Below are 25,294 nucleotides of genomic sequence, written 5' to 3' on the forward strand. Positions count from 1 at the left end.
CTAGTAATGAACTATGCAAGTCAAATTAAATAAACAAAATCAGAAGGATATCATGTTACAAGCACAATTTCTAAAGCTTAGATGGTATTAAAACTGTTAATTATACGCAGTACAACAGAGTAAGTACAAAATTAATTCAATACATGGGAGGAAAATATAAATATGTACAACTCTGAACTAGCAAAATAGTGCTAAACTTTGACTCAATGGAACATATGCTTGATCTTTAGAAAGAGAACCTGTCTGGCTTGAAGTTACAAAATCGCCCATCGCAGAACTTCTTTGGGTCCATGCATACTAATGTGGCATTGGTACCCGTTTCAAAACTTACAGATAACGAATGAGCTCAACTGCAAACTTCCCCTTCTTCGTAGAGTTAATTTCTCCAATCTGAAACGAAGTACATTAAAGCATCAGAAATGCCAGGCTAAAGAACAATCCAAGAAGTATACATATCCAATTTTGGCATCAATATGGCTGACAAGTCTTTTGATCAAACAGTGATTTTCTTGAATATGACAACTCACCTTCAGTCTTCCTTTACCTCTAACCGATACTATATCACCAGTCCTGAGTGTAGCTCCATTTTTGGTAACAGGGGTCCAGTTGAGGCGCACATCCCCGTCACTGCACGGATAAGAAAAAACTTTAATATCATGTTTTTCACCTTTCAACACTTTAGGCCATGTGTTTGAATCATATAAATGCATTGATGCACATCAAATGTGATTATATTTGGAGTACGGTTCTAGTAAGTAACTAATGTAAATGAAAAACCTTGATCTTTTAGGTCTTTTACTGAAATGTGAAGGTTAAAACCTTTGTAAAAGTGTGTTTAATCTTGATGGATGGAGTGCTTTAATTCTGGATTTAATATTCCGAAGTTGGCTACTTATTTTGTAGTTACTTAAAGAGTCTGACTCTGCGTGTATATATTATATGTACTATAGTATGGTTCTCCTGCACAACAATAATGCACGATGTCCCTCAAAACTCATCAATCGTGTTGACTTCATTGCTTACTGAGCAAGTTGGAGGATGTGCAGCGTCTCACAATTGAAAATTGGCATATATTTCAAATTGAAGTGGAGAATGCTACAAGAATATAACAACAGAATTCCAGAAGATATGGTAGATGCAGATGAAGAATGGCCAAAAAAGGGAAAATCCAAAGACCAAAAAAAGTGCAAGCCAAGGGTATGCAATTACACAGACTTACAAAAGATATGGCATAATGCAGATGAAGAGGGGGGAAAAAAATAAAAAGGTTATAAAGGAGCAGCCAAGTCATAAGGCTTTTTGAGTAACAGATTATGAATATTTTATAAAAGAAATATCACCATCAAACTATGCAGTAAACCAACAGCATAGGATTAACTAACTCAATAAAGCTTAATGAAATCAAAGATACTACTACCAATAATTGAAAGGAGAGTTCAGTATAAGCGTAGGCCATACCGGATCAGATCAACTAGTTTTGACCGTGAAATCTTAAATCCTGCACTAGCTATAGCATCAATCCTCAGTGATAATTCTATGGCTTTAAATGACTTAGTTCTGCAAAGAGTACGTAGTGAGTTACTAACTGATGCTAGATAAAAAGCATTACACATAATGAAAAAAAGGATAACATAAATATGATAATTTGCGCAACCTTGGTTGTTCGTAATCAAGAGCAATCAGTGGTATCTTAGTAAGAGATACAGGAACATTGCCAACCTGCAATAGAAAAATGCCTTATAATCATGAAATGCAAGCAGTTAAATAGTGTGATACGTGGCTACATTGACCTTTGTACCATTCTTTTTCTACTATCCATTGTTTTGCACTGTTTTATCTCCCAAATGCACATTTGCAATGATCACCAAAGAATAATAACAAATAACACAATACTTATTTCTCATATTTTTTGAGAAAGTGAATGACATGTAACTCATTCAGATATACTGGTTTGCATAACAGATTATTTTAATCTTACCATAGCTAATAAAGAACCAAAAGGGAAAATAAATACATCCTTTTTCCATTGATGTTAATTTGGAAGATAAGAGTATCAGGAGAAACATACTCAGAAGTTAAACAACCTTGTCGAGTGATGATATAAGATAGTCAGCAAGGTCTGGAACAACAATGACTTGAGCCCCCTTCTCCCCCTGGCAGCATTACAAAAGAAATTAAAACAAAAAAAATAAAAACAAAAACTATAAACACTGATTTCAACCAGGCCATACAAGGGTATAAGTTGGAATCAGAGAATATGAATGCAATACAGACAAGGGTATCCTAACTGACAGCTTTAAAAGAATATTGCACTTAAAGGGGATGATATTTCAGATAAATACCTCTCTACAAAGACATTGAACAGACATGGCCCTGCTATGGCAGGACCACAGGAGCAACACTGTGTACAAATATAGAACACAGACATGAGACAGAAATCCTGACATTGCAAATATCTTAAGTAACCACTGGTAAAGTGAGGCCAAGATGACATCTGTTGATTTATATTGGCTAGTTTGGATAAAGTTTATTGTAGCTTTTTTTTTTTTTTTTTTTTTTTCAAGAAGTTTATCATAGTTTACATATAAAAACATAATAATATTTTTCTCATTGGAAACATTGACTAAGTGCTACGTGTTTGAGACAGAATAGCAAAAGAAGTGTTGCAAACACATTTTTAAGGTTTATCAGTTCTCAACAAGCATGGGGCATGGACAAGACTCCTCTGAATCTGTCCATACTAATTGGGTACTCACAAACAGAAAGTGGATGTGGTCAGAAAATCAGTTACATAAATTATATCTTCTAGAAGATAAAAGAAAAGAAAAAGCTTTAAAACTAGCCTTCTTCATATTAAATGTGAATATTGACACTTGCAGTCTCTGTTTAGAAACCTCCCAGAAAAATTTAATAACATAGCAGCAACTAAAACAAGAATATAAATCGTACCTGAAAAATAACATCTCCAAACTTCTCCCTAGCAATCCCTGTACCAAGAATTGCGCCTAGGAAGTCACCATGAGAACAAGGTTGAAACCCAAAGTTTCCCGTGATACTAGAAGTAACCATCAAAGAAAAAAATTAAAAAAAAGGCTTCACATTGATTAAAAGATGGATGATTCTAAGCATAAAAATTGTAGAGATATAATATTGCTTACCTCAATGCAACAATAATATCAGGATCACTTGTCAAAAGTTCTGGATGTCCAACTGAGATTCGGCACCGCTCAGCCTAGACAATTTGAAGAAGCGAAAACATATGTTAATTAATACACAAACACACTGATATGCATCAGCATCAAATAGAGCTGGAACTATTTAGTTCAACCTGTGGGTATCCACCCTGAGCAACTGCTTTCAAATCAGCTAGCTTTTCCAATGCTACCATCGATTCCTTCAACACTGGAGGGGTGAGAAAATTTGTATGGAGAACTTCTCTTCTTAATGACGCACGTCTAGCCTGCAATAAATGGAAAACAAAGATTTTAAAAAAAACCTTAGAAACATATCTACATTTTCTAGTAACAAGTAAAGCAAGACCTATGGTGAGCTTACATCCATCTGTCAATTTCCAGTGATAAATAGGCTATACTCTTATTTCGAAAGGTCCAAAAATCTGAACTTTGTAGTTCTCTCTAAAGGGGGTAAACTAAGAAATAAATTTCATCTTGATAAGGTACAGCCAGCTGCTACATTTACAGAATGGTAATACAAGTTTTCAAGTACCATCTCAAGAACGTGCTTTACTTCTTCAATAACAGTTTTGTCCACCACTCCTTTAAGTAAATCATCATCATCCCTCTTTACAGCTTGAGCTAAATGGCATATTCCTGAAGCTGCATTAAGAAGAGCAATAACATATCACATACCAAATAACCGATGCTCATGCAGCTAAGTCTATTTTAATATGTGTGAGGAAAAATCATTGACCAATCACACATTCAACTTATCCAACTTGTTTTTACCCCCAAAGAAGGAAAAAAAAAAAAAAAAACTTATCCAACTTGAATATGCCTGATTTTGGACAAATTTTTTGCAATGCCTTTTCAGCATTTAAGTTCAAATGTCTCTCTCTTTGGTTTTCTTTTCAATCTTTGACAACCAAATCATGCACTAGTTGGATTCGAAGTTGTTCCTTCTCATATACCCACAAATCATCCAAAAGGGTAGTCAAAATTACAAGAAATTAGCACAAATACAATGGAGAGGGAAAGCAACATCATTTATGCTTTAATAATCTCAAGTACCAAAAACGCACATTCGCACCTGAAGAACTCAAACGAGGACTGAGAGGAAAGGTGACAAGGGTCCTGTGGTAAGAGACCTTGTTGTTTATGAGAGGATGGGACAGAGCAAAAGCCACAGCTGCTCTTCTTACAAGTGACGCTGCAACGAAACTGGTGGCAGCCATGGCCCTATGCACAATGCTCAGGCCAAGTGGGTTGAGAGGGGAAGTATATGAGCCTTGTAGTGGGCTTGGGGTTTCACAAATTTTAGCCCAAACATTTTAGGACGTTTTTAAGGGAAATTCAATTGGGACTCAAAGAAACTCCCATCATTTTAATTAATATTTCTTTTCTAGACGTGAACGTAGGGGCATGGGTTGGGTCTTTAGTCCCAACAGATAATTTAAAATTAGCCAACTCAAATTTTTGTGATCGGATTGAGCGATTCGGTCAAATTAACTCAAAATGAAATTTACTTTTAAGTTTTGGTTTCAATTCATAACTCAACTCGTACATACCGATTTATGATTTTTTTAATTCAATACTCATTCATTTTTAGACCAACTCAACCTAATCCGTTATAATCAGGTTAGGCGGTTCAATCGAGTTGACTCGAAATTGTCCTCACCCCTACCTAAAAGCATAACTTTTTTGTGGGCTTTTCTCACATCCTTGCTTTCTTCATATCATATTGATTGCATTTTTGTAGCATTTTCCATTGTTCTTGCATGACTTTACCCTAGTAATTTGACAGAGATCTCACGAGAGTTTTTTTGGTGTTGTTGAATAAACAAGTACAATCATATAGAGAGGGAGAGAAAATAATTAATATATTAACATGAATATATATTTGCTAATAATCTGCGATAGTGGAGGAAACTAAAATTTTAATATTGAATGAGCCTATCCTTTTCATTATCATTTCCCACATACAATTTAAAGAACTGGTAAGAACTTTCCTTCTTTTCTATGCAGCAGGAAGAGTGTGCTTTCCAAGAGGAGTGGGCACGACACCTTCACGGCGCGCATGTTGCTTTTCAGCGGCCTTGTCACTTCCAGCGGTATTGAGGTTGGAAAGTATTGTGGTTTTACCACCTCTACAATGAGGAATATGTCACGTCCAGTTGAACAAGTCTATGCCTAGTTGAGGTTCTTCTGAAGGCATGGATTTTGGTGGTTGAATTCAAGATGGGATCCGGTAGTGGTGGTATTAGTTTTCAGATAGGATCTGGGAGTAGCGGTGAATGCAAACATTGACTGCCTTTGTACAAGTAGAAACTTCACATTCGCTGTAAACCTGAGATATGATAACATGGAAGTGCATAGAAATTCCAATTTAAAAAAACATAAACAAATCAAACAAGTAATCCGAAAAGGGTAATTAAGGCGATCACTTTTTTTTTTATGCGCAGCAATTTAAACTTCCAGCGATTATTTCTTCTTCTTTTTTTCTCTTTGCAGGCTGGTCTGCCCTAAGAGTACACCCAATGTTCACCCTCTTGCACCCAACAGAATCATACGTCTCATTTACAGCCAAAATTTTTTTTTTTTTAAGGGTGAATGGCGTCAGCTTTGATACTCAACTCAAACTATATTGAGTTAAACGATCACTTTTCTGTGCTAGTACCGATGATGATGTAGATAGAGAAATTCAGAGACATGCTTTCATTCGAGTGCCAATCCAATTTAAGGATGGACACTCGTTTACCCTCAAAATCAATCAATATATTCAGGTAATTAAATTAAATATAAAAAATTTTAAATCAATAAGCAAATTATAACTTATTATTATTAGAAAAAAATACTTGTAATATATTCCAACATCAATGGGTAATTAAATTATATAAAAAATTTAATTCGCAATGACAAGTCACACTGTCTTAACCTTAAGCAAATGTTTCTTCCTTTGTTTATAACTTATTATTATTAGAAAAAAATACTTGTAATATACATTCCAAAATCAATGGACACTTTAAATTTTCTTCATTTTGTTTCAATCAATTATTTGAGTTCCCTACCCACTCGAGCAAAAAAAAAAACCAAACAGCTAATGGGGAATGATCTTTCCTCGGTCTTCTCACTAATTTCATTCACAAACATTCCCTTCTCCCCAACTCCTCCGTTAAATCATCACCTTTTCGCTTCATTCTACCCTTATCATCATGGCAAAAAAAAAACTTTCTTGTATCAGGAATAATACTGTTTTGGGGGGTGTGTGTGAGAAATTTATCCTCCTCCTGTAATTTAGATTATTGTACTTGTACTAAAAAAAAAACTTTATATGTTCTTAATTATATAGAATGGATGTTACCCAACACAGCCTAGACAATGGATTTCGGTTAACTCGTAAGGCAGATAAGCTAGTATGAATGCAAAAAGAATCAGACATTAGGGGCGACTATTCCATAGATGACGAGCTATCCAATACAAATAGGCAAATGTAGGTTAGAGCAGTTGGCCAAAACAGTGTACCATCTCCTTGCATCCAAGTTCAACCATTTTCCCGTACATTAGAATAGTTTGAACTCATAAATAATAAGAGCCAAAAAGCGGAGTGAAGCACACCGGACTGACCAAGTCGGGTAATGCAAGTTAATCAGGGAGCGTATCCTATTCAAATTGGAACTCAAAAACTTTGATTTTTCTTAAAAATAAGGATTTCTTAAATCTATTTTTAAGATTCAAAAACTTGTTTAGTATGCAACTTGAAAACTGTTTTCAAATTCTTAAAAATTTGAGAACTTGTGGGTTGTTAGAAAATAAAAAAAAAAAACTGAAAAAACAGATATTTTTTGTTTTTAATAATTAGGGTGTTTTTCAATTATTCTTGAATTTGAGTTATTAAAAATAGGACTACCAAACATGTTTTCTTTGTTTTGGACTCAAATTCTGCTTTTGAAGTTTAAAAAGTTGAATTCAAATTGAATACCAAACAGGCCTTCAGTTATCGGTTATGTGTCCACCCTTCGTGTTACTAATTAATGGAATGTTTAATATTTAATATTTAAACATGTCAAAGCAAATATGTCCTGAACATATGACGTAAAAAAAGGAAAAAAAAAAATTTGTCCTGAACGTATGATTTTCCCTTATTCAAGCAAGTTGGAGAAAAAGCATTGCGCTTTACTGATGCACAACACCTAAATCTTCAACAACAGTGCAGATGCAATTAATAAGCTTAGTGCATGCGCGTGGGGAAGCTAGTTTTGGAGTGCATTTACCATCCCCATATTTATATACAAATTTATATTGATCTGGCTAACCCAAAAATAAAAAATAAAATGGCAAAACCGTTCGAGCTTCTCTAAAGATAACATCCATGAAAAGGGGAAAGTCAAAATTTGAAATTACATCAACAAAACCAAATGTATGCTTCTTCTCCATTGAAAGATAGTTTCGACTGAGCTACCACCAACATTATGAGTTTTGAGTCCATCCTGAGCCTGACACAGGATGTAAAGAACAGGAACAACTTACTTTAACTAATAGAAAGACCTAGTCATTTGCGTGCTTCTCAAGCAGAAAACTTTTAGATCTCGACTCTTCTCTACCTCAGTTCCAGTTTAACTTCCTCAAAGAAGATAATGGTAACCGAGTGCTAGAAACAACACAACAAACAAAGCAGCAGGAGCAGCCCATAACCAATAGTTAGTACTTGACTTCTTCCGCTTCAGGATGGCCTTCGGAAGTGACTCTGCACCTCTTGGTCGACCTCTATTCCTCAGATTGCTATCCTTTTGCACCTTAGCCTTTGCAAGGACAGGAGCTTCAACATTTTCAGTTACCTTTTCTGGTTCTGCAGCCTCAGCAACTGCTTCTGTCGGCTCCTCAGGTTGGGTCTCAGGTGCAGATGAACCCTTCTTCTTTGCCTTCTTTTCACGCTCCTGAGTGAAGTCGAATTGGTAACTAGTGTCAGTTTCTAACTTCAAGCAGATTAACAAAGCGCAAGTAACAAGAATAAACAAATAAATAAATAATTTCCTTAAGCTTCTTTTCAGCCTTTTCAGCTTCCTTTTGAGCTCTAATAGCTGCTTTAGCTGCATCTTTCTCTGCTTTCTTCTTCTTCCTTTCCAAGGCCTGCTTATTTTTTTCAATTTCCTCTTGTCTTTTCAACTCCTTCAACTTTTCTGCATCAACTTTATTGTCTTTTGGGGTACTCTCCTTTGTCTGCTTTTCAAGCCCAGATATATCCTCGTCTGCTACATCAATATGCTCTTCAACAGATTTTGGACCTGTTGCTTTATTTTTGGCATCTTTCTGAGCCTTCTGCACGGGCAAAGTATCCAGTGGAGCAGATCTGGTATCTTCCCTAACTTGTTTTGAATTAGCTTTTGATGCTGTCTCTACTACAGGGGCTCCAGATGCTTCCACAGCTACCAATGGCTTCTCATCTGGGTTTCTTATACGCCCATCCCTACTCATTTGCCGCCTATCCAGAGCTGGCAAAATTCTTTTCTCATAATCATCTCTAAAATCCTTGTTACTGTTCCAGAGGGCCATAAATTTCTCAACCTAACAAAAAAAAATTAAAATTTAGAATGCAGCTTCTACATTGATAATGGTGGAGTTAACTTATTATAAACAATGAAAATATTCATTTTGCAATTGGCAAACCTCTGCATGAGAAAGTTCTTCAAGTGCTTTAATATCCTTTGTAACAGCAAGATTTCTCGCTTTGGTCAAAAGCATACGGCTTTGGTAAAAGCAGGCATTCTGAAAATCAGTGCAAATTAATTAAAGGGTGACTATCACACACATAGATAAAATACAACCATTCATGTCAGAAGGGTAACTTAATGATGTGGGCATTAAGAAAATACTACTTTGGCATGCCTATAAATACTATATACTATATTAAGAAAAAGCAAATCAGACACAGAGGTAAGCACAAGTGAGAGATCTGAAACAAATAAAATGGTTTACCAATTTGCGCATTTACAATTTTAAATTTTCATATAGCAAAATAGTTAATGAGTGGTTATCTACCAAAAGAATAAACTCTTTTAAACCGAAAACAGAATAAAACTCAACTAGATTTCATACAAAATTTCCAAATTCCAATATGATTCTTCAAACACGGATTCAGCAGTTTTCACCTATTATAAGTAAACTCCACAAGGCACTAAATTTTTAAGAAGAAAAAAGGACTGATGCAAAGTGTTGCCAACAAGAAACGAAAACAACACGAGTTATAAGCAACCAGTAAACAAGGTACAAATGAGAAGCAATAAATAGAAAGCATACGTAACCCTAATTACCAGCAACTTTTGACTGTTTGAATCCTCTTCTGAACATATAAAGCAATCTAGATATTTGCAATTGAATTAAAAAGTGAATGCAACCAATGAGTTGAGCATGTTTTCAGATTCAGCACTACCCTCCCTACAGTAAATGACAATTTACAACCCATGTATAAAATTTCTGAGAGAGAGAGAGAGAGAGAGAGTCGAGCAATGAGCAAAGTCAAAATGTATCTTTATACAAAAGAACAGAAATGTTGAACTGAGATGACTATTCCAATATACACTTAGCATATTAACCTAGTGTGAATCCAAAACCCTTCAAAGATCCCAAAAGGAAATGTGACAACCTTAGTTGAAAAGATTCAATTAAAGCTTCATAAAACCACTCTCAACAATAAACATATTGGATTTTAAAGTAAAAGCCAAAAGAGGAAACAAAAGAAAACTATTCACTTGCTACTCCTTATCCAGTACATTTCGATCACTAAAACTTCATCTATGTACATAAATACCCAACCCTTCCTTGAACCTTTCCGCGCCCAAAAAAAATGCTTCTTTCAGCATAACAGGCTGTTCTGAAAATAATTGTTTGCAGTGGAAAGTTAACAAACCAATAAGATCAGAATATCCCAATATTAGAGACTTACAGTTGACCCAATCATTCATCTAGCACCACTTTGGCCACATAGTTACAACAAAAGCACAAGGAACCGGGCTTGCAATATTGATGAAATAACAAACAATACTTCGAGATTTTGACTACCCAGAATAAAGTGAATTTAACTCGTACACAACTGGGAAAATCCACAGCTTTTGATAATCGGCACATGAGCAAAGAGAGAGAGGGAAGGGGACGCGCGAGAGAGAGAGGGGGGGAGGAACTAAAAATGAAGTAAAACTTACATCATCATCACGCTGTTTCCGAAGTTGAAAAATGCTATCGCGTGCTTTGTCCCTCTTCTCAGTCACAATACTCAGCTCGTCCTGTAATGATGCAATTTCCTTGTCTATGGCCTTCACTGCATCATCAAGTTGCTTAATTTTGGACCTAACTGCTTGTTGCTCCTTTTTCACTCCATCCAAATCACCACCCATAAGCTACAAACACACGATTTTGCAAATGATTAGTATACCTTACATAAGTTATGAGATTCTGCACAATTCAGGAATGGATTGAAACATAAAAAGCTCAAAAACATACAAGTCAAATCAAAATCCCCTTACTTTAACTTGGTCCTGAAGGGCCTCTTTGGGAGCCACTTTCTCAATCTTTGCTATCATGGCAGCATTAGCAATAACTTGTGCCCTTGTGCTCTCAAGAGTTCTGATCTCTTTAAGTATTTTCTTTTCCTCCTTCAATTCAATGCTCTCATGTTGTATGATATACTGCAACCCCTGGATCTGTTTCCAACAGTATTTAAAGAGTGAAAAAGGCAAGAAGTCAAAAGAGCAAACTGATGGATTCAGAGCTGTAAAAAGCTTAAAAAAGAAAGCATACACGACTGTTGAGCTCTTCCTCAGATGAACACAAACCACCATTACGACTAGCATGGTCTGCGCTGCGCAGCTGTCCGAGAGCCTGCTGCAGAGGCTGTAAATCCTTAAACTTCTCATCCACAATTGATCTAATCTGCCTGTTGTCATCTCTCAGAGCCTTAATCTGCTCAACCAACTCTCCTCTATCGGTCTGTAGAAAAAAGAGGAGGGGGACAATACAGTGAAATCAGAGGTTCATTCTTCTAAAATTTAAATAATAAATCCATTCAATCAACTTATTTCCATATTTTTCATTTTGATACTGCATATTAATTTAGATCAGCTTGAGCAAACAGGCACCCCAACATTGTTATAGAACAGAACAAAACACAATATTGAACCGAATTGAATCTATAAGATTTCCATAAAAGATCGAACAAGTCCAAAAACTTCTTTAAAAGTCAACATATGTGTGTTCACACAAAGTAGGAGTAGTAGTTTAGGTAGGATAAAGGATTGGTTTTTTTTTTTTTTCAAAAAACATAAATTGTTGTTATTTAGTTAGTAATGTATAAGAGGGACACTTCAGAAAAACAGAGAAGTATGAAAACCAGAGGAATCTGCTCATCATAATAGCAGTGATATTATATATACACATATAATGTATGTGCACACACGTGCAGTATACATTCATTTTTCACATCAACTTTATGATCAATTTCCTATTTTTCGCATTGGTAGAAAGCTAGTTCAAAAATCTAATTACCTGCCAATCCATTTGCCAATTGTACAAAAGAAAGCCAACTTACAACTAGTGTCAAAAGCTTACTACGAAAGCTATGAGGACCACTTGTGAAAAAGCATAGAGACTCGCCTCCATATGTTTCTATGCTGTTCTTCTATAGTACCAATACCTGATTAGCTTCTACTACTTCTGACAATTTATTCATTACTACAATTTTTAAACATCTCTTTTCTTCTCCATTGAATCTCTCAATTGGTCTTCCACTTAAAAACTGGTAACTTTGGCGTGATTATACACGCAACCATAGTGTCCCCTCTGCCATTTGTCTCTAAATTTTTGCAGATGAAATGAAAGATTTGATTAAAGAAGAGTTGCAGATGTTCTCTAGTGTTTTCCAAATGAAAATTTATGCATTCATTGGTGTCTTTGAGCATAAATTTTATAGTTCTACGATCATATATCATCCGCATTTAATACTATAAGGAATAAAAATCTCAAAAGAACAAATGAGATTCACGAATAAGGTCATATGCTTCAACTCACCCTTTTTGCTCTTAATGCGTCAATGATCTGAGATCGGGCATTATTCCTAGTCTCCACCTCTCTAGAAACCTGGTCAACTTTGGCTTTTATTTTTGGATCATCATACGTCTGGTACCTGACAAAATAAAAAGAATGAGTCTGCTTTGGGGCAGGCCACTCATCAACTGCATCCTTCGGGAAGTTTGCAACTGAAACCTCGTTCACTTCCTTTTTAACCGATTCATCACCATGTGATCCAAATTTTATGGGCTCATTTCCTTGATCCAATTTCCCATTTTCGTTGGCAGAATGCCCTCCTTCAGTCATAGCCCCACTGGTCCTTGGACCGCCTCAAATCCCACAACTTCAACACCCATGCCTTCCGCCAAAGAACAGCCTTAGAAACCGAAAGTCCTGATGTAAAAGGCAATATCATGTTATATAAAGAAAAATAACGAAAACCCAGTCCAAATCTAGATTTGATTTAGCAGGCTTCTAGTTGAATAGATCACAGGGTTAACCGGCATATGCTTCAAGATATCACATTTTAATCGATCATATGAATACCTAACTTATCTGAAAATTACCGACTTCAATTCATATCATCAAAACAAACAAATCAAAAAATTTGAATCAAAATCCAGCATTATGTGGAGTGCATGAGCATCTAAAAGCTTCATAGATCATGAAAACTAAACAAATACAAAATTACCCAACACTCAAAAGATGTAAGTGCAGCCTCTAGATGCATTCAATCTATTGATTTTTCATTCATGAAAAAAAATATTATGATTTTTCATTCATGAAAAAAAATATTATGATTTTTCAAGGAAAGAACAAACAAATCTGAACAGTTACGCCCGTATCGCAATCAAGAAGCAAAACGATAGCAAAGAAAAACGCATCAAATGACAGATTCAATACATTCAAAAAGATCGGGACTTACATCAAACAAGCAACAAAATCCAAAAAAATTAACCCAACATATCTGATCTAAACACAATTCTTTTACCAAGAAAAACTGAGAGCAATCGGATCAACCCATTAACCAAAAATTTTTTTAAAAAAATAAATAAAACAAAATTGAAGCCAGAGGGAGATAGAGAGGTTGAGAAAATAGGGGATTCTTACCAGAAGCAGAAACAGACGGAAGCAGTAAAAGAGAAAGCGAGAGGGAGACAGAGAATATCCTTATGTAAAGAAAAGGGCCCCCAAAACCGAGTTTAGGAAAAACCCAGAAATGAAAAAAAATAAATTATGGTCGAGATCTCCTTTCCTTTTATTATTTCCCCTTCTCTTCTTCAGACCCACCCTTTTTCCTTCCCTTCAAAGTCTCTCTTTCTTGTTCCTATTTCCGAGAGAGAGAGAAGAGTGACTATATTTACTTTGTATTTAATTAGGGAGAGACATTTCAGGTGAAGCATAAGATTTTGGCTTTGTTACAAAATAATAATAAGTGGCAAAGTAACCACTAGTATATAGTGGTTTGGAGTAAATAATTCATAAGAAACTGAGTTCGAGTGCTACATTCGAGTGTATGTGTTTAATATATTATCACTTGTTTCAATAGGAAATGTCTTAAAAATAATAATGACTTATTTTTAGTCAAGAGATACTTCCTAAATTGTAATGAAGAGTTTTTTATTATTATTGAAATACCAAAAGAAAAATAGTACAACAATTCATATATTTTAAAAGTTTTTAGTGCCTATATTTAATATATTAATATTCAATTTTATAGTACAACAATTCATATATTATTTCTCTTGTTTTTCTAAAATTAATTTTTTTTAAAGAGAAAATGTACCAGAAATGAAATAAACATTTTGGGGAGTTACCAAACATGGCGCTAGATTTACCGGCGTTGTAAAAGATAAAACGACACTGACATCGTGATAAATTTCGATACGTACAAGGAAACTTCGGTTACTCGAAACGAAACGACGTAGCATTGAGGGCCTTGACGTCAGCGATAAGTACTGTGTAGAGGCAGCTGCCGGTTTTGGCTTTGCGTTTTGGCAAAGTCTTCTCTCTCTCGAGGCGAAGATTATAAACACGTCTACTTCGTACGCGCTGAGTTACGCCACGTTTCGTTAACGATCAGATCAGATGAGCTAGCTAGATCTGTAGATGTGGATTTGCATGACGTATGAAAGTACGAAACTGCCCATCTTGAATGGTTGCCAAAAAGGGAATCTTGTATGCGTGGAGTGTAAAGTCTTACCATATCCGGTGAGTTGGGGGAATGAATGAAATATTGCTGCGAGTAACTAAATATTAATGGGATTTGCTGTCATTTTACCATTTTGGACAATAAATATGTAGTTACTCCCATTAATAATTTCTATCACTACATATTTATTGTCCAAAATGGTAAAATGACAGCAAATCCCATTAATATTTAGTTGCGATAAATATCGCTTTGTTGCTGTTGATATTTAATGAGAAATTATCTATTAAAATAGTATCACTTAGTTACGATACTATTTTATTGATAAGATAAACAAAAATAAGTACAAAGCAACTAAGGTGCTTAATATGGATTCAAATTCTCCAGTGACCAAACGCAACAAGAAATTGAATTGATATGAAAAAAATATGCACAACCCAAAAAATAATTAAAATCTCCGAACAAATAATCAAAAGTACATGTACTCAAACATATAATAAAAATTTGCCGTGCCACGGCAGAAAGAGAGATATCCAAACCTGCAAGTCCGATGTGGTTGTTCTTAACTTGTTAGCTATTGATGCAAACGAAATTGCCACAGCAGAAAATAAAAATAAAAACGCATTTCTCATGCGAGGAAATTTGAGAAATTCTTGTTGTACGTTTAAAAGCATATGGCATATACTATCAAAATCAGTTTTAGTAATCAAATTGATTCTCATTCTAATTAGCAAGCATCTCGTTTTAGAAAACGCCAATTATGATTCTTTCTTATTGATTTTTTATTTATCCCATTTTGGTTCTATCTTATTTCGATTTTGGATAAACAAAACATGCCATCAAACTTTGCAAAAAAATTGAAAAGTTATTTTAATTGATATTTTATTTGCAGATATCATATCATATGGGTACAACCCAACTTGCAATTGGGCCTGACTCCCATCTAAATGTAGTTGTTGCTAAAGGCTACACCTAGAAACGGGACATCCTTTACATGCTATTTCATTGTGCTCGAGTGGGCCTACATGCACCAAATTCAAATGATAGCCCCAGTAGTAGGAGTGGGCGCTACTGATAAACAAGGATTTCAAGGTGAAGATCATTCTAAGGAGGAAACACATGGATGATTCAGTTTTAACTCATCACTCACTCATTTCACCTACCCTATACTTCAAAAATAGGGTTACCCCAAGTTTCGAAGGAAGATGGGTTAATGATAATCTAAACTACGAGAAAGATGGGAGTTTCTCACACACGCATTACTAATGTGTCATGTAGTTCAAACCTGAGATCAGATATCTGTAAGTTAAGTCAATTTTTTCCTCCACTAGACCCGTTGACTTCCATATCACCTTTGATGCCCCACACACTAATAAGTGGAAGAGATCATTTGTACAAGACCAAGTACCCAACGTGTCCACATTTATACATGCTCGTATCATATATTAGTTTTCAACGTGAGGCCCATTTCAATTTTTGGACCAACAAACACTCATGCTCGTATCATATATTAGCTTATCTTTCTTCTTCCAGAAGAACAAGATAAAGTATGTAATTGATAATTGTTTTGTTTTGACATTTGGCGCCGCGTAATGATTTGGTAAGTGAGCCAATGGAATCTTTTGGCCTGCGCGCTCGCACCATGCAATGCAGGAATGTTCCTTGTTTGCTTCAAACGTGGAGCGCGTTTACGCCATCACCTTTATTTATTTATTTTATTATATTTGTTTCTTTTTCTGGTCGGCTTTTATTTTAATTATATTAAGTGATTGGAGCCGTCCGTTATAAAAGTTTGATTCTTGCTCTCATCTAGCTTCAACCAAACCAAAGTGAAAGAAATAATATCCTAAACATACGTTATACTTGTGTTGAAAACCAAATTAAATGCATAATCTAAGAGAATAATTTCCGTGCAATCTGGAGGATGTCGTTGTGGTAGTATCTTAAGTCAATTACATAATATCATATGAAAATTAAAAAATTCATGACAATATGTGATTGACTGAATTACCTGGCATCCGTAACGTAAGTAAGTTATGAGGCCAATACTTTGTATTGTTTAATAATTTGACTCAAGAAAGCAATAGCAAGTCATGAGGCCAATGCTTTGTATTGTTTAATAATTTGAAGAGGATTCTTATTCATCTTGCACTAATTAATTTACAATTTAAATATATCACTGTACGGTCGTTTGTCCTATCTATATACGAAATTAGAATTTATATGGATTCAACTTGAATAATATTGCAGCACCAATTTATTTTAAGATACAAATTTATATAAATAAACAAGTAATTGAGATTAGGATCTGATCTGATTGACCAACACATGTAATTTTTTTCTATCTGTAGTCTTTAGATTATACTTAAAGACAAATAATATATACGTAGGTCTTGGGTCTACAGACAACTAGTTCATGTTGCATTCGCAAAATTAGTTTTGGAACAAGAGAACTACTTGGTGTCTCTATTCTTCTTCTTTTATTTTATTTTCAATGTAGCACTTGCATCTTTAATTGATGCAATCTGAATTGTATTAGAGAAGTACATCAACAACACAATGGGTGATGGTCCTATTTGAGCTAAAAAATTTATTTAAGTTGCTCCATTCTTTATGTCTCCTATCTCATTAATTCGCACGTATCTAACCATTTAACCCTAATACAACTGTGTTAACTTTAAATAAGATAAAAACTAACATTTGAAAAACTAAAGGAGATACATGTGATTAAGGGATAGCAATGGCCCGGTTCGGGCCCATATTTGGCAATACCCTCTTTGTACTTGCACCCTTGATAAGAATTTTCCCCGAATCCCCATTCCTGTCGTGAGGCTATCTCTATCCCGAATTTATGAGTTTTTTAAAAATTGAAAATACTTATTTAACGTTATAGCACTAATTTCACCTTAAACATTCATTCAACTCAAATCATACTCAGTTGAACTATAAAAATCAACTAAACTACTCACAATCATCTTAATTCATTTTGAAAAAACTAGATAAATATTAAATTATATATTACTAAAAAATAAATATATCATTTATGGGGCTAGGTTCGGGAACAGAGATAGCAATACCATCCCTAACCCGTTCCCAAACCATGAATTTTTAACATTCTAGAATACTCATTATAACATCCCACATCAACTAACGAAGAGGAAGTGATGTGTTTTAGATGTACATGCTCGCCTCCATCTAGTACGAGGCCTTTTGGGGGCTCACTGGCTTAGGAGTCATGAGAACTTCGAATTAAGCGAGTTGGGGCTAAAGCAATCACAGGATAGGTGATCCACTGAGAAGTTGCTCTTGAGTTTCCAGAAACAAAACCGTGAGGGCAGAGAGAGGGGCCCAAAGCGGACAATATCGTGCAGACGGGTGACCTGAATGTGACAATTTGGTATTAGAGCCTCTGCTGTGTGGTGCGAGTGTGTCGACGAGGACATCGGGCCCCTAAGGGGAATGGATTGTAACATCCCACATCGACCAACAAAAGGAGGGTGATGTGCCTTATATGTACATGCCTACCTCCATCTAGTACGAAGCCTTGCATTATATATACATGTCTGCCTCTATCTAGAACGATGCCTTTTGGGAGCTCATTGGCTTCAGAGTCACGGAACTCCAAGTTAAGCGTGGGGCTAGAGCAATCTCAAGATGTGTGACCCATCGAGAAGTTGCTCGTGAGTTCCTAAACAAAACCGTGAAGGCAGAAAGGAGTGCCCAAAATGGACAATATCGTGTTACGACGGAACCGATTCCGGAATGTGACACCCATACACGCTCTCAATTTTTCCCCAAAATATCCCCTTGTTTGCCATCCTTGAGTTGACCCAAGTCCCCCGCCCACTATATTGGCAGGACCATTTCCATCCCACCTCACCCAACCACATTTCAAAATCTGGTGATGGGTTAAAGTTCACCCTACGTCAACCATGAAAATTAACCACCCGTCACCAAAACCACCGTTTTCATTGAAATCACACCCAAAAACAACAAACGTAGAACCCAAAAGTTGAAAAAGCTTCACTGATTGGAGTGGGTCGCTTGCTTTCCAAAACTAAGGGGTGTTTCTTCACTTCTGGGAGACTTGCTTGTGAAATAAAGTATAGATAATAAATCTAGAAATAAAAGAAAAGTCATAAATTCTGCCGTAACTTTTGCCGTAAACCGCAAAACGTTGCAATCTTGAAATTAATTGCAAATGAGCAGTGACATTGAATCTAAGCGGTTTTAGATCATCCTCAAATGTAAACGCAATCATTAAGGGCCCTTTAAGAATGTTTGGTTTCTGTTAAATCACCGTGACATTCATGACACGACAATGCATATGTGTGACATAAATTGATGGGGTTCGGATGCCCTGTGCACGGGTGTAAGGTGCACCCTACTCAATCACCAATAGTGATACAAGGGAAGGGGACGATGCTTCCAAAGCCCAAAACTTTTATTTTCTCAACAAGATGCAATTGGATGTATGAAGTTCTGCAAATATGTCAAATTTCAGGGGTTAAAAAACAGAATATAAGTCAAAAAAGTTGAAAGCCAATGAACAGTCAGCAGCCCAATTTCTGATTGGTTGGTCATATTCTTCCCTTGCATTTTCCATGAGGAAAATTCTTTTTTCTCATATAGAAACAAATCATTGTTCGTTTGATTTATTTCTCAAATTTCCAAAATTTGTCCTTTGTTCTCAATGAAAGTATGTTTTTTTTCTGCTACAAGATCTGACTTCATATGCAATCTTGCCAAACTTACATCAAGCTATGCTTTAGTGGGAATTCTTGGGAAAAGAAGCTTTCTTAGAGCATCTTCACCCACAAGGGCTAAATCTAAAAAGAAGTGAACTATTCACGTGAATAGTGTCACCAGATTGCTGTTCCACCCATGAGGCAAAGTCTAAGGCAAGTCAAGGGCAAGAAAAAAATATATATATGCAACAAAATATAAAATTGTTATGTATTTATAGGGAAAGTGAATAAAATTGTTATGTATTTATAGGGAAAATATCCATAATTTTTTGGTTTTTTTTTAAAATTGAATTTTTATAATTTTTTGAATTTTTTTCCTCGTTGACGCCAAGATAACACCACGACGCGTCAAGCCAGCAAAGTTGCCCTTGGCTGCTCGGGCTGGTGGGACCCACCATTGCCCGATCTCTCTTTCTGTGTCTGGAGGGGAGTTGGGCTGCCAGGGGGGCCTTTTGCCCAGGTTTGAGTGAGCGCTGGACTTGCTCTTAGGCATGGCATTTTCCACAGGAGTCTTTGTAGGGTTTCAACTCTGATGGGTTAGGTATGAAAGATAAAAAAGATATATGAGGATGGTTCAGAGAATTTTTCAGCTATAATGTTTGAAGAGGGGCTGAGACGATATTCTAATTCCTAACCCCGAACTCACCCAGTTTAGAATATATATAATTTAATTTTTATGTAAATATACTATTAAGATGTGTGCTGGTGGTACTACCTTTATAATGATGATCATGTGATAGACATGTAGTTTTGACATATATTATTATTATTTTTAAATAGTATAGATTTTTAGTTAATAAAAATTGAATTGATACACATGGTGTGCTTATAGTACTTTTTTCTCGTTCAACAAAATAAATTTTTATTTTATTTTATTCATAATATATGTGTAAGAAATCTCTCTTTCCTGTAGTTTAGACTATCACTTATACTATAAAAAAAAAATAATTATCTACAAAAAAGAAGATTGTAAATTCGACAGTAAATTCATGTTATCCATAATTATGAATTTTTTTTCTTCATACAAATGAAAACGTATATGTATTGCCAATAATTCAAGTAGCATCTATGTATTGTCAATATTTCAAATAACATGTATGTATTGGGTCATAATTCAATCAAGAGATTTGACTTTACACTTAGAAATTCTAATGCGAGATTGAAGATTTATAACATTTATTTCCCAAGATTTATAAATTATACCTTTTGTTTGAAACCGCTTTCCTTCAGTATGAAGATTTAAGTTTGACCAAATAAAAATATTTATTTTCCCCCAGAAATACTTTGATCATCCCAAAAAAATGAAAAAAAAAAATCACAGCAAATAAACAACTCATAATATCTATCTATTGGGTAAAATGAAATCCAGCACTTAATCCACGGCAAACGACAGCCGTTGATCTGCATGACTTTTCCCACTTGGATTTTCCATACTCAAAACGGCTGAGAACGCCACATTCCTCATCCCCTTCCAACAAATGCCAAACCAAACCGAAAGGAAAGAAACCAACAAAGCAATCAGAGAAACAAAAATGAAAACGGAAAAACACAAAGTACAGAAGGAAACGCAAAGATTATAACAGATACACAGAGAGAGAGGGAGAGAGAGAGTAGATAATAGAAGAAACAGCTGAACCAGTTGCCGTGTTGGTGAATCCCAGAAGGGACCCAACAATAGGATACGCCTGAGTCCAGGTAAACATTCCATTAAAAAACAATCTGATAGTTGAAACAACATAGCCCACTTCTCTCTCTCTCTCTCTCTCTCTCTCTCTCTCTCTCTCTTTTGTCAAAGTTCATTTTTTTCGTTTTTATATATAACCCCTGTATGATTCTGTCATCTGTGTCTCTCTCCAAATCTTGTTTTTATTTTGTATTCTTTTATTCCTCAACGTGCACAGACGCTCTTGCTCTTCTTCTTCACACAAAGAAAAAAAAACAAGAATCAAATTTAGGTTCTACTCTTTTCTCACATCTCAAGCTGTCTTCTTTGCTTCTCTCTCTTTCTCTGTAACTTGAATTATTCATCAAGTTTTGATTTTTGTTGGCTAATTCTGTCGAAACGCATTCCAACTTTTCTGGGTTTTGTTTAATTTCTCTGTTGAGCTCAAGATTCAGCTGTCTTGGTATGTGATATCTGATTCTTGGCTGGTTCTGTTTTTATTTTGGGTTGTGCAAAGCTGTGAATTTCTGATCTGGATTTTCTCTGTTTTGCATGACTGAATCAATATGGTTTGTTTTTAGTGTGGTTGCCTTGTTAGACTTCTGCAATTTGATATTCTGTACCTTGTGTGAACATGCAATTAGGGATTGTATTAGGAAATGAACGATTAGGAATTTTCTTTGATTAGACATAGTTTTTCCTACTAATTGTGTCATTATCAATGTATATATCTGATATTTTATTTTTATTAACTCTTTGGAAACAGGGTTACAATTACGTTCTTTAATTATATATTTTAGTTTTTTTGTTTGAATCCTCTGCTGGTCTCTAGTCGATTTTCTTGATGCATCATTTGTGTCTCTTCTGCTATATTTTTAAGTTCTTCTTCTCTGTCCCTATCATTTATCTCCTTGCTTGCTTATAAAAAATTATATTGTTTTGGAGGTTCATAGAACCAATACTTGAGCTAAATCTTTACGGCAAGCTCCAATATTCTTTGTTTTACCAGAATTATATACAACAATTTATGAATCAATATGTTCTTTTTAATATTTGGTGTTTGATTCTACAGCTGTTTCAAAGGTCTGAATTCCGGAATATTTTTGAGAAAGGGGTCTCAATCCTCCTCTGAGTGCGGTATTTAAATTCCACAACGTGTTTGGACAATTGAGGAAAATGAGTATGTGACAACAGTTGTTTGGAACAACCCATCATTAGGTTTGGTAATGGGTTCTGCAAACATGGAGAAGAAATGGCTATTCCCTCTTGTCATAAGCTCTGTCATATGCATATTCCTTCTAGCCACTTCCTTGAACTTGGGTCTTGTCTCTTCACGACATGCAATCAATTCAATCTTCTCATTTTTCCCATATCGGGTAGTAGCAAACCAAAGTAGTCTAGCTTTTGCTGAGAATATAGTTTCACAAGGTCCGCCCCCTCCTTCAGTACCAGCAATTCCTCGTTTTGCCTATCTAATTTCCGGGTCGAAAGGGGATTTGGAAAAGCTTTGGAGAACTCTTCAAGCACTGTACCATCCGCTGAATCAGTATGTTCTTCATTTAGACCTTGAGTCACCAGTAGCAGAAAGATTGGAGCTTGCTTCACGAGTAGACAATGAGACGATGTTTAATACAGTTGGGAATGTATTTGTGATTAAGAAAGCTAATATGGTAACTTACAGAGGACCGACCATGGTTGCTAATACTCTTCATGCCTGCGCAATTCTTCTCAGGAGGAGTAAGGATTGGGATTGGTTTATCAACCTTAGCGCCTCAGATTATCCTCTTGTTACTCAAGATGGTAAGTCCATATCATTTAAAGTTGTAAAGTTTTCTTAGGATGTAAGCTTTTGTGCTAAAAGTAACTGTTTGATTGATTTGTGTTGTACAGATCTTTTTCACACCTTTTCACCTTTAAATCGAAATCTCAATTTCATTGAGCATACAAGCCAACTTGGTTGGAAGGAGTGAGCTCTCTATCTCTCTGTCTCTCTCTACACTCTCCCACTCTACTCCATGCACTCAACACATTAGACGTGTATAGAACTTCTAGGTATTATTACTTTAACTCATACTCTGTTAACTTGCTTTTTCCAGGGAAAAACGAGCAATGCCTTTAATTCTAGATCCTGGTCTCTACTCATCAAAAAAACAAGATATATTTTGGGTTACGCCCCGCCGAACATTACCTACTTCATTTAAATTGTTTACTGGTGAGTATTGACATTGTTCTCCTCTAGTTATTTGGACTTCTGGCAAAAAATTTATGTAGGCAAAATCTTAAAATCTTAATGTTGAGAAGATTAACTGATATCATGTGTGCATCAGAAATTTTGTCAAATGTATGTTTCCATTATGACCTTATCTTGTATTTCTTGTTGCTTAATTTGTCTTTTTTTTTTCTGCTGAGAAGTGGCTTCCAGGTTACTAGTATTGTATTTAGTGAGCCTTTTGGTGGATTTACTTATAAATACAATATGGCTTGAACCGTTTGTTTGTAACATGTATGCTGGGTTTTTATTCCCAAGGAAAAGGTTTTATGGGAAGGTTGAATTTCTGGGGATGAATTTGAAATTTCCAAAGTTCAAGTTTGAACCATTGGACCAATTTGGAAACTGGACATATTTACTTTGAACAATTCTAGTGCCAGAATACATGAGGTGGATCATGAGATCACAAATTGATGAATTGTTGTTTGTTTAATATCCCTAACAAACCAAATTGTGTTGGCTCTTTCCGCATATGTTGTTCCAGTGCAACTTTTGATCAGTGCAAAATTACAGTTAAAATAATCTGCACATTTTCTTCTAAATATAGTCTACCAGTAGATATTGAAGGTGGTTTGATAAATATATCAACAAATGGCAGTTCTGGTTCGAAGAACATAGTAACATGCACCCCTGCATGAAGGTTCAAGAAAGAAATTGCTTGTACCTGCTGCATTGTCAATCTTGGTTCTATACCTGCATTGTCACTCTTGGTTCCTTTCTTGCACAACTAATTAAAATGCATCTCTGTTGCAGGTTCAGCATGGATGGTCTTGTCACGGTGGTTTGTAGAGTACTGCGTTTGGGGTTGGGACAATCTACCGAGGACCCTTCTCATGTACTACGCAAACTTTGTTTCTTCGCCTGAAGGCTACTTTCATACTGTCATATGCAATGAGCCAGAGTTTGCTAAAACTGCAGTCAACCATGATTTGCACTATATTTCTTGGGATATTCCTCCAAAACAGCATCCTCATACCCTCAACATTAATGACACAAACAAGATGATTGCAAGTGCTGCTGCCTTTGCTCGGAAATTCAAACGCGATGACCCTGCCCTAGACAAGATCGATAAGGATTTACTTCATCGAAGAAAAGGGAGCTTCACTCCTGGTGGTTGGTGTGCTGGCAAACCCAAATGCTCCAGGGTTGGGAACCCAAACAAGATCAAACCAGGTCCAGGGGCCGAAAGGCTTCGCCGCCTTGTGGGTAGGCTTACTTTGACAGCTAAGTTTGGTCAAAACCAATGTAAATAGATTCTGTGGACATTCTTGCAAATCGAATTAGTAAAAGGAAAAGAAAAAAGTAAAATGAAGAGAAAACCATACTTCTAGTCTATCAACAAGCAAGACAACAGTTTGTTGGAGTTTAAGGGATCAAATTTTGATGCTAAGCTTGATAGAATGGAGACAAGTCAGTGTCCATTGAGCATTACCCTAAGTTGTCACATTCTTGAACCCAAAAAGGAGTTTGATCATAATTGTTTCGATAGGTTCTACATTTAGACCTTTTACAATCATACATTATATATTTAGTATACTGTTACTGTTCATCCGTCTTGGTTCGTTCTTTTCTCCGAGTTTATGTGTTTTTCAGAGCTAGAATTTTTTATTGTCCTTGAAATGGAGATGGTTACAAATGGTCATGAAGCATCATTTGTTGGCAATGCAAATAAGTGATTGACAAAACTAATATGAGCCTCATCACTGCTTTACTGAATAGAAGTGCTAATAAATGATAACGGCATTGGCATTAATCATTAATCATTAATCACGGGAGAGAACAATAAATTTTTGTAGCAAATTTCTGCTTTTATAATAATCATCATTCTATGAAATGCGGGATTGATTACATCAAACTGTAAGAAAATTTCAACGGTTTGACAATTTGAGATGGAGGAGAAGAACAAAACTAGCAGTTCGACCATTTAATTAAAAATGGCAATCAAGATTTTGTTTGGGGGTGGGGGTTGGTGTTTACGGCGTCCACTTCAAATTTTGTTTTTTAAATCTTTCAATTTGTTATTTAATAAAATATTTAAGATAAATTTTGACGGAAAGGTTCACATTTGCTAACATATACAAACACAGAGACTAAATTGGCCAAATTTATAATACGGGGATTAAATTGATAGATGAGGTAAAACACAAGAACCATTTTGATATTTAAGTCTATTTAAAATCCATCCTTGTGTTTCTTTGAAACTATTAGCGTGAATTTAATAGCACAGAAAAT

The 25,294-nt window shown here is 35.5% G+C and overlaps 3 protein-coding genes across 7 annotated transcripts; 1 reads left to right on the forward strand and 2 right to left on the reverse strand.

Annotated features, from left to right (window-relative positions):
• Window positions 1-67: 67 nt before the first annotated feature.
• LOC103326324 (RNA-binding S4 domain-containing protein) lies at window positions 68-4,511 on the reverse strand. Its single transcript, XM_008228544.3, has 10 exons — window positions 4,267-4,511; window positions 3,727-3,836; window positions 3,329-3,460; window positions 3,159-3,232; window positions 2,950-3,055; window positions 2,085-2,153; window positions 1,655-1,719; window positions 1,459-1,557; window positions 528-627; window positions 68-390 (listed from the first exon to the last, which is right to left on the reverse strand). Exons 1-10 carry the CDS (start codon window positions 4,409-4,411, stop codon window positions 328-330), a joined length of 963 nt encoding a protein of 320 aa, XP_008226766.2. The 5' UTR covers window positions 4,412-4,511; the 3' UTR covers window positions 68-327.
• A 3,015-nt stretch (window positions 4,512-7,526) lies between these two features.
• LOC103326200 (proton pump-interactor 1) lies at window positions 7,527-13,620 on the reverse strand. 4 transcript variants are annotated; one of them, XM_089048162.1, is made up of 7 exons: window positions 12,234-12,551; window positions 10,968-11,156; window positions 10,694-10,870; window positions 10,373-10,567; window positions 8,841-8,939; window positions 8,190-8,738; window positions 7,527-8,107 (listed from the first exon to the last, which is right to left on the reverse strand). In XM_089048162.1, the coding sequence occupies exons 1-7, from the start codon at window positions 12,537-12,539 to the stop codon at window positions 7,799-7,801; spliced, it is 1,824 nt and encodes a 607-aa protein (XP_088904288.1). In that variant the 5' UTR covers window positions 12,540-12,551; the 3' UTR covers window positions 7,527-7,798. The 4 variants fall into 4 exon arrangements, with proteins under 4 accessions (XP_088904288.1, XP_088904289.1, XP_088904286.1 ...); XM_089048163.1 differs by having other exon boundaries at window positions 7,527-8,110; XM_089048160.1 differs by adding an exon at window positions 13,344-13,620 and having other exon boundaries at window positions 8,003-8,738; window positions 12,234-12,626.
• Window positions 13,621-20,632: 7,012 nt separating this feature from the next.
• Window positions 20,633-24,613, forward strand: LOC103326201 (beta-glucuronosyltransferase GlcAT14A). 2 transcript variants are annotated; one of them, XM_089048108.1, is made up of 6 exons: window positions 20,637-20,825; window positions 21,032-21,085; window positions 21,866-22,593; window positions 22,684-22,759; window positions 22,890-23,005; window positions 23,816-24,613. In XM_089048108.1, exons 3-6 carry the CDS (start codon window positions 22,020-22,022, stop codon window positions 24,313-24,315), a joined length of 1,266 nt encoding a protein of 421 aa, XP_088904234.1. In that variant the 5' UTR covers window positions 20,637-20,825; window positions 21,032-21,085; window positions 21,866-22,019; the 3' UTR covers window positions 24,316-24,613. The 2 variants fall into 2 exon arrangements, with proteins under 2 accessions (XP_008226623.2, XP_088904234.1); XM_008228401.2 differs by lacking the exon at window positions 21,032-21,085 and having other exon boundaries at window positions 20,633-20,825.
• The last annotated feature ends 681 nt before the right edge of the window (window positions 24,614-25,294 follow it).

Source organism: Prunus mume, linkage group LG3 (genome assembly GCF_029339155.1).
Source record: "Prunus mume cultivar Tortuosa linkage group LG3, ASM2933915v1, whole genome shotgun sequence".
Classification (NCBI taxonomy): domain Eukaryota; kingdom Viridiplantae; phylum Streptophyta; class Magnoliopsida; order Rosales; family Rosaceae; genus Prunus; species Prunus mume.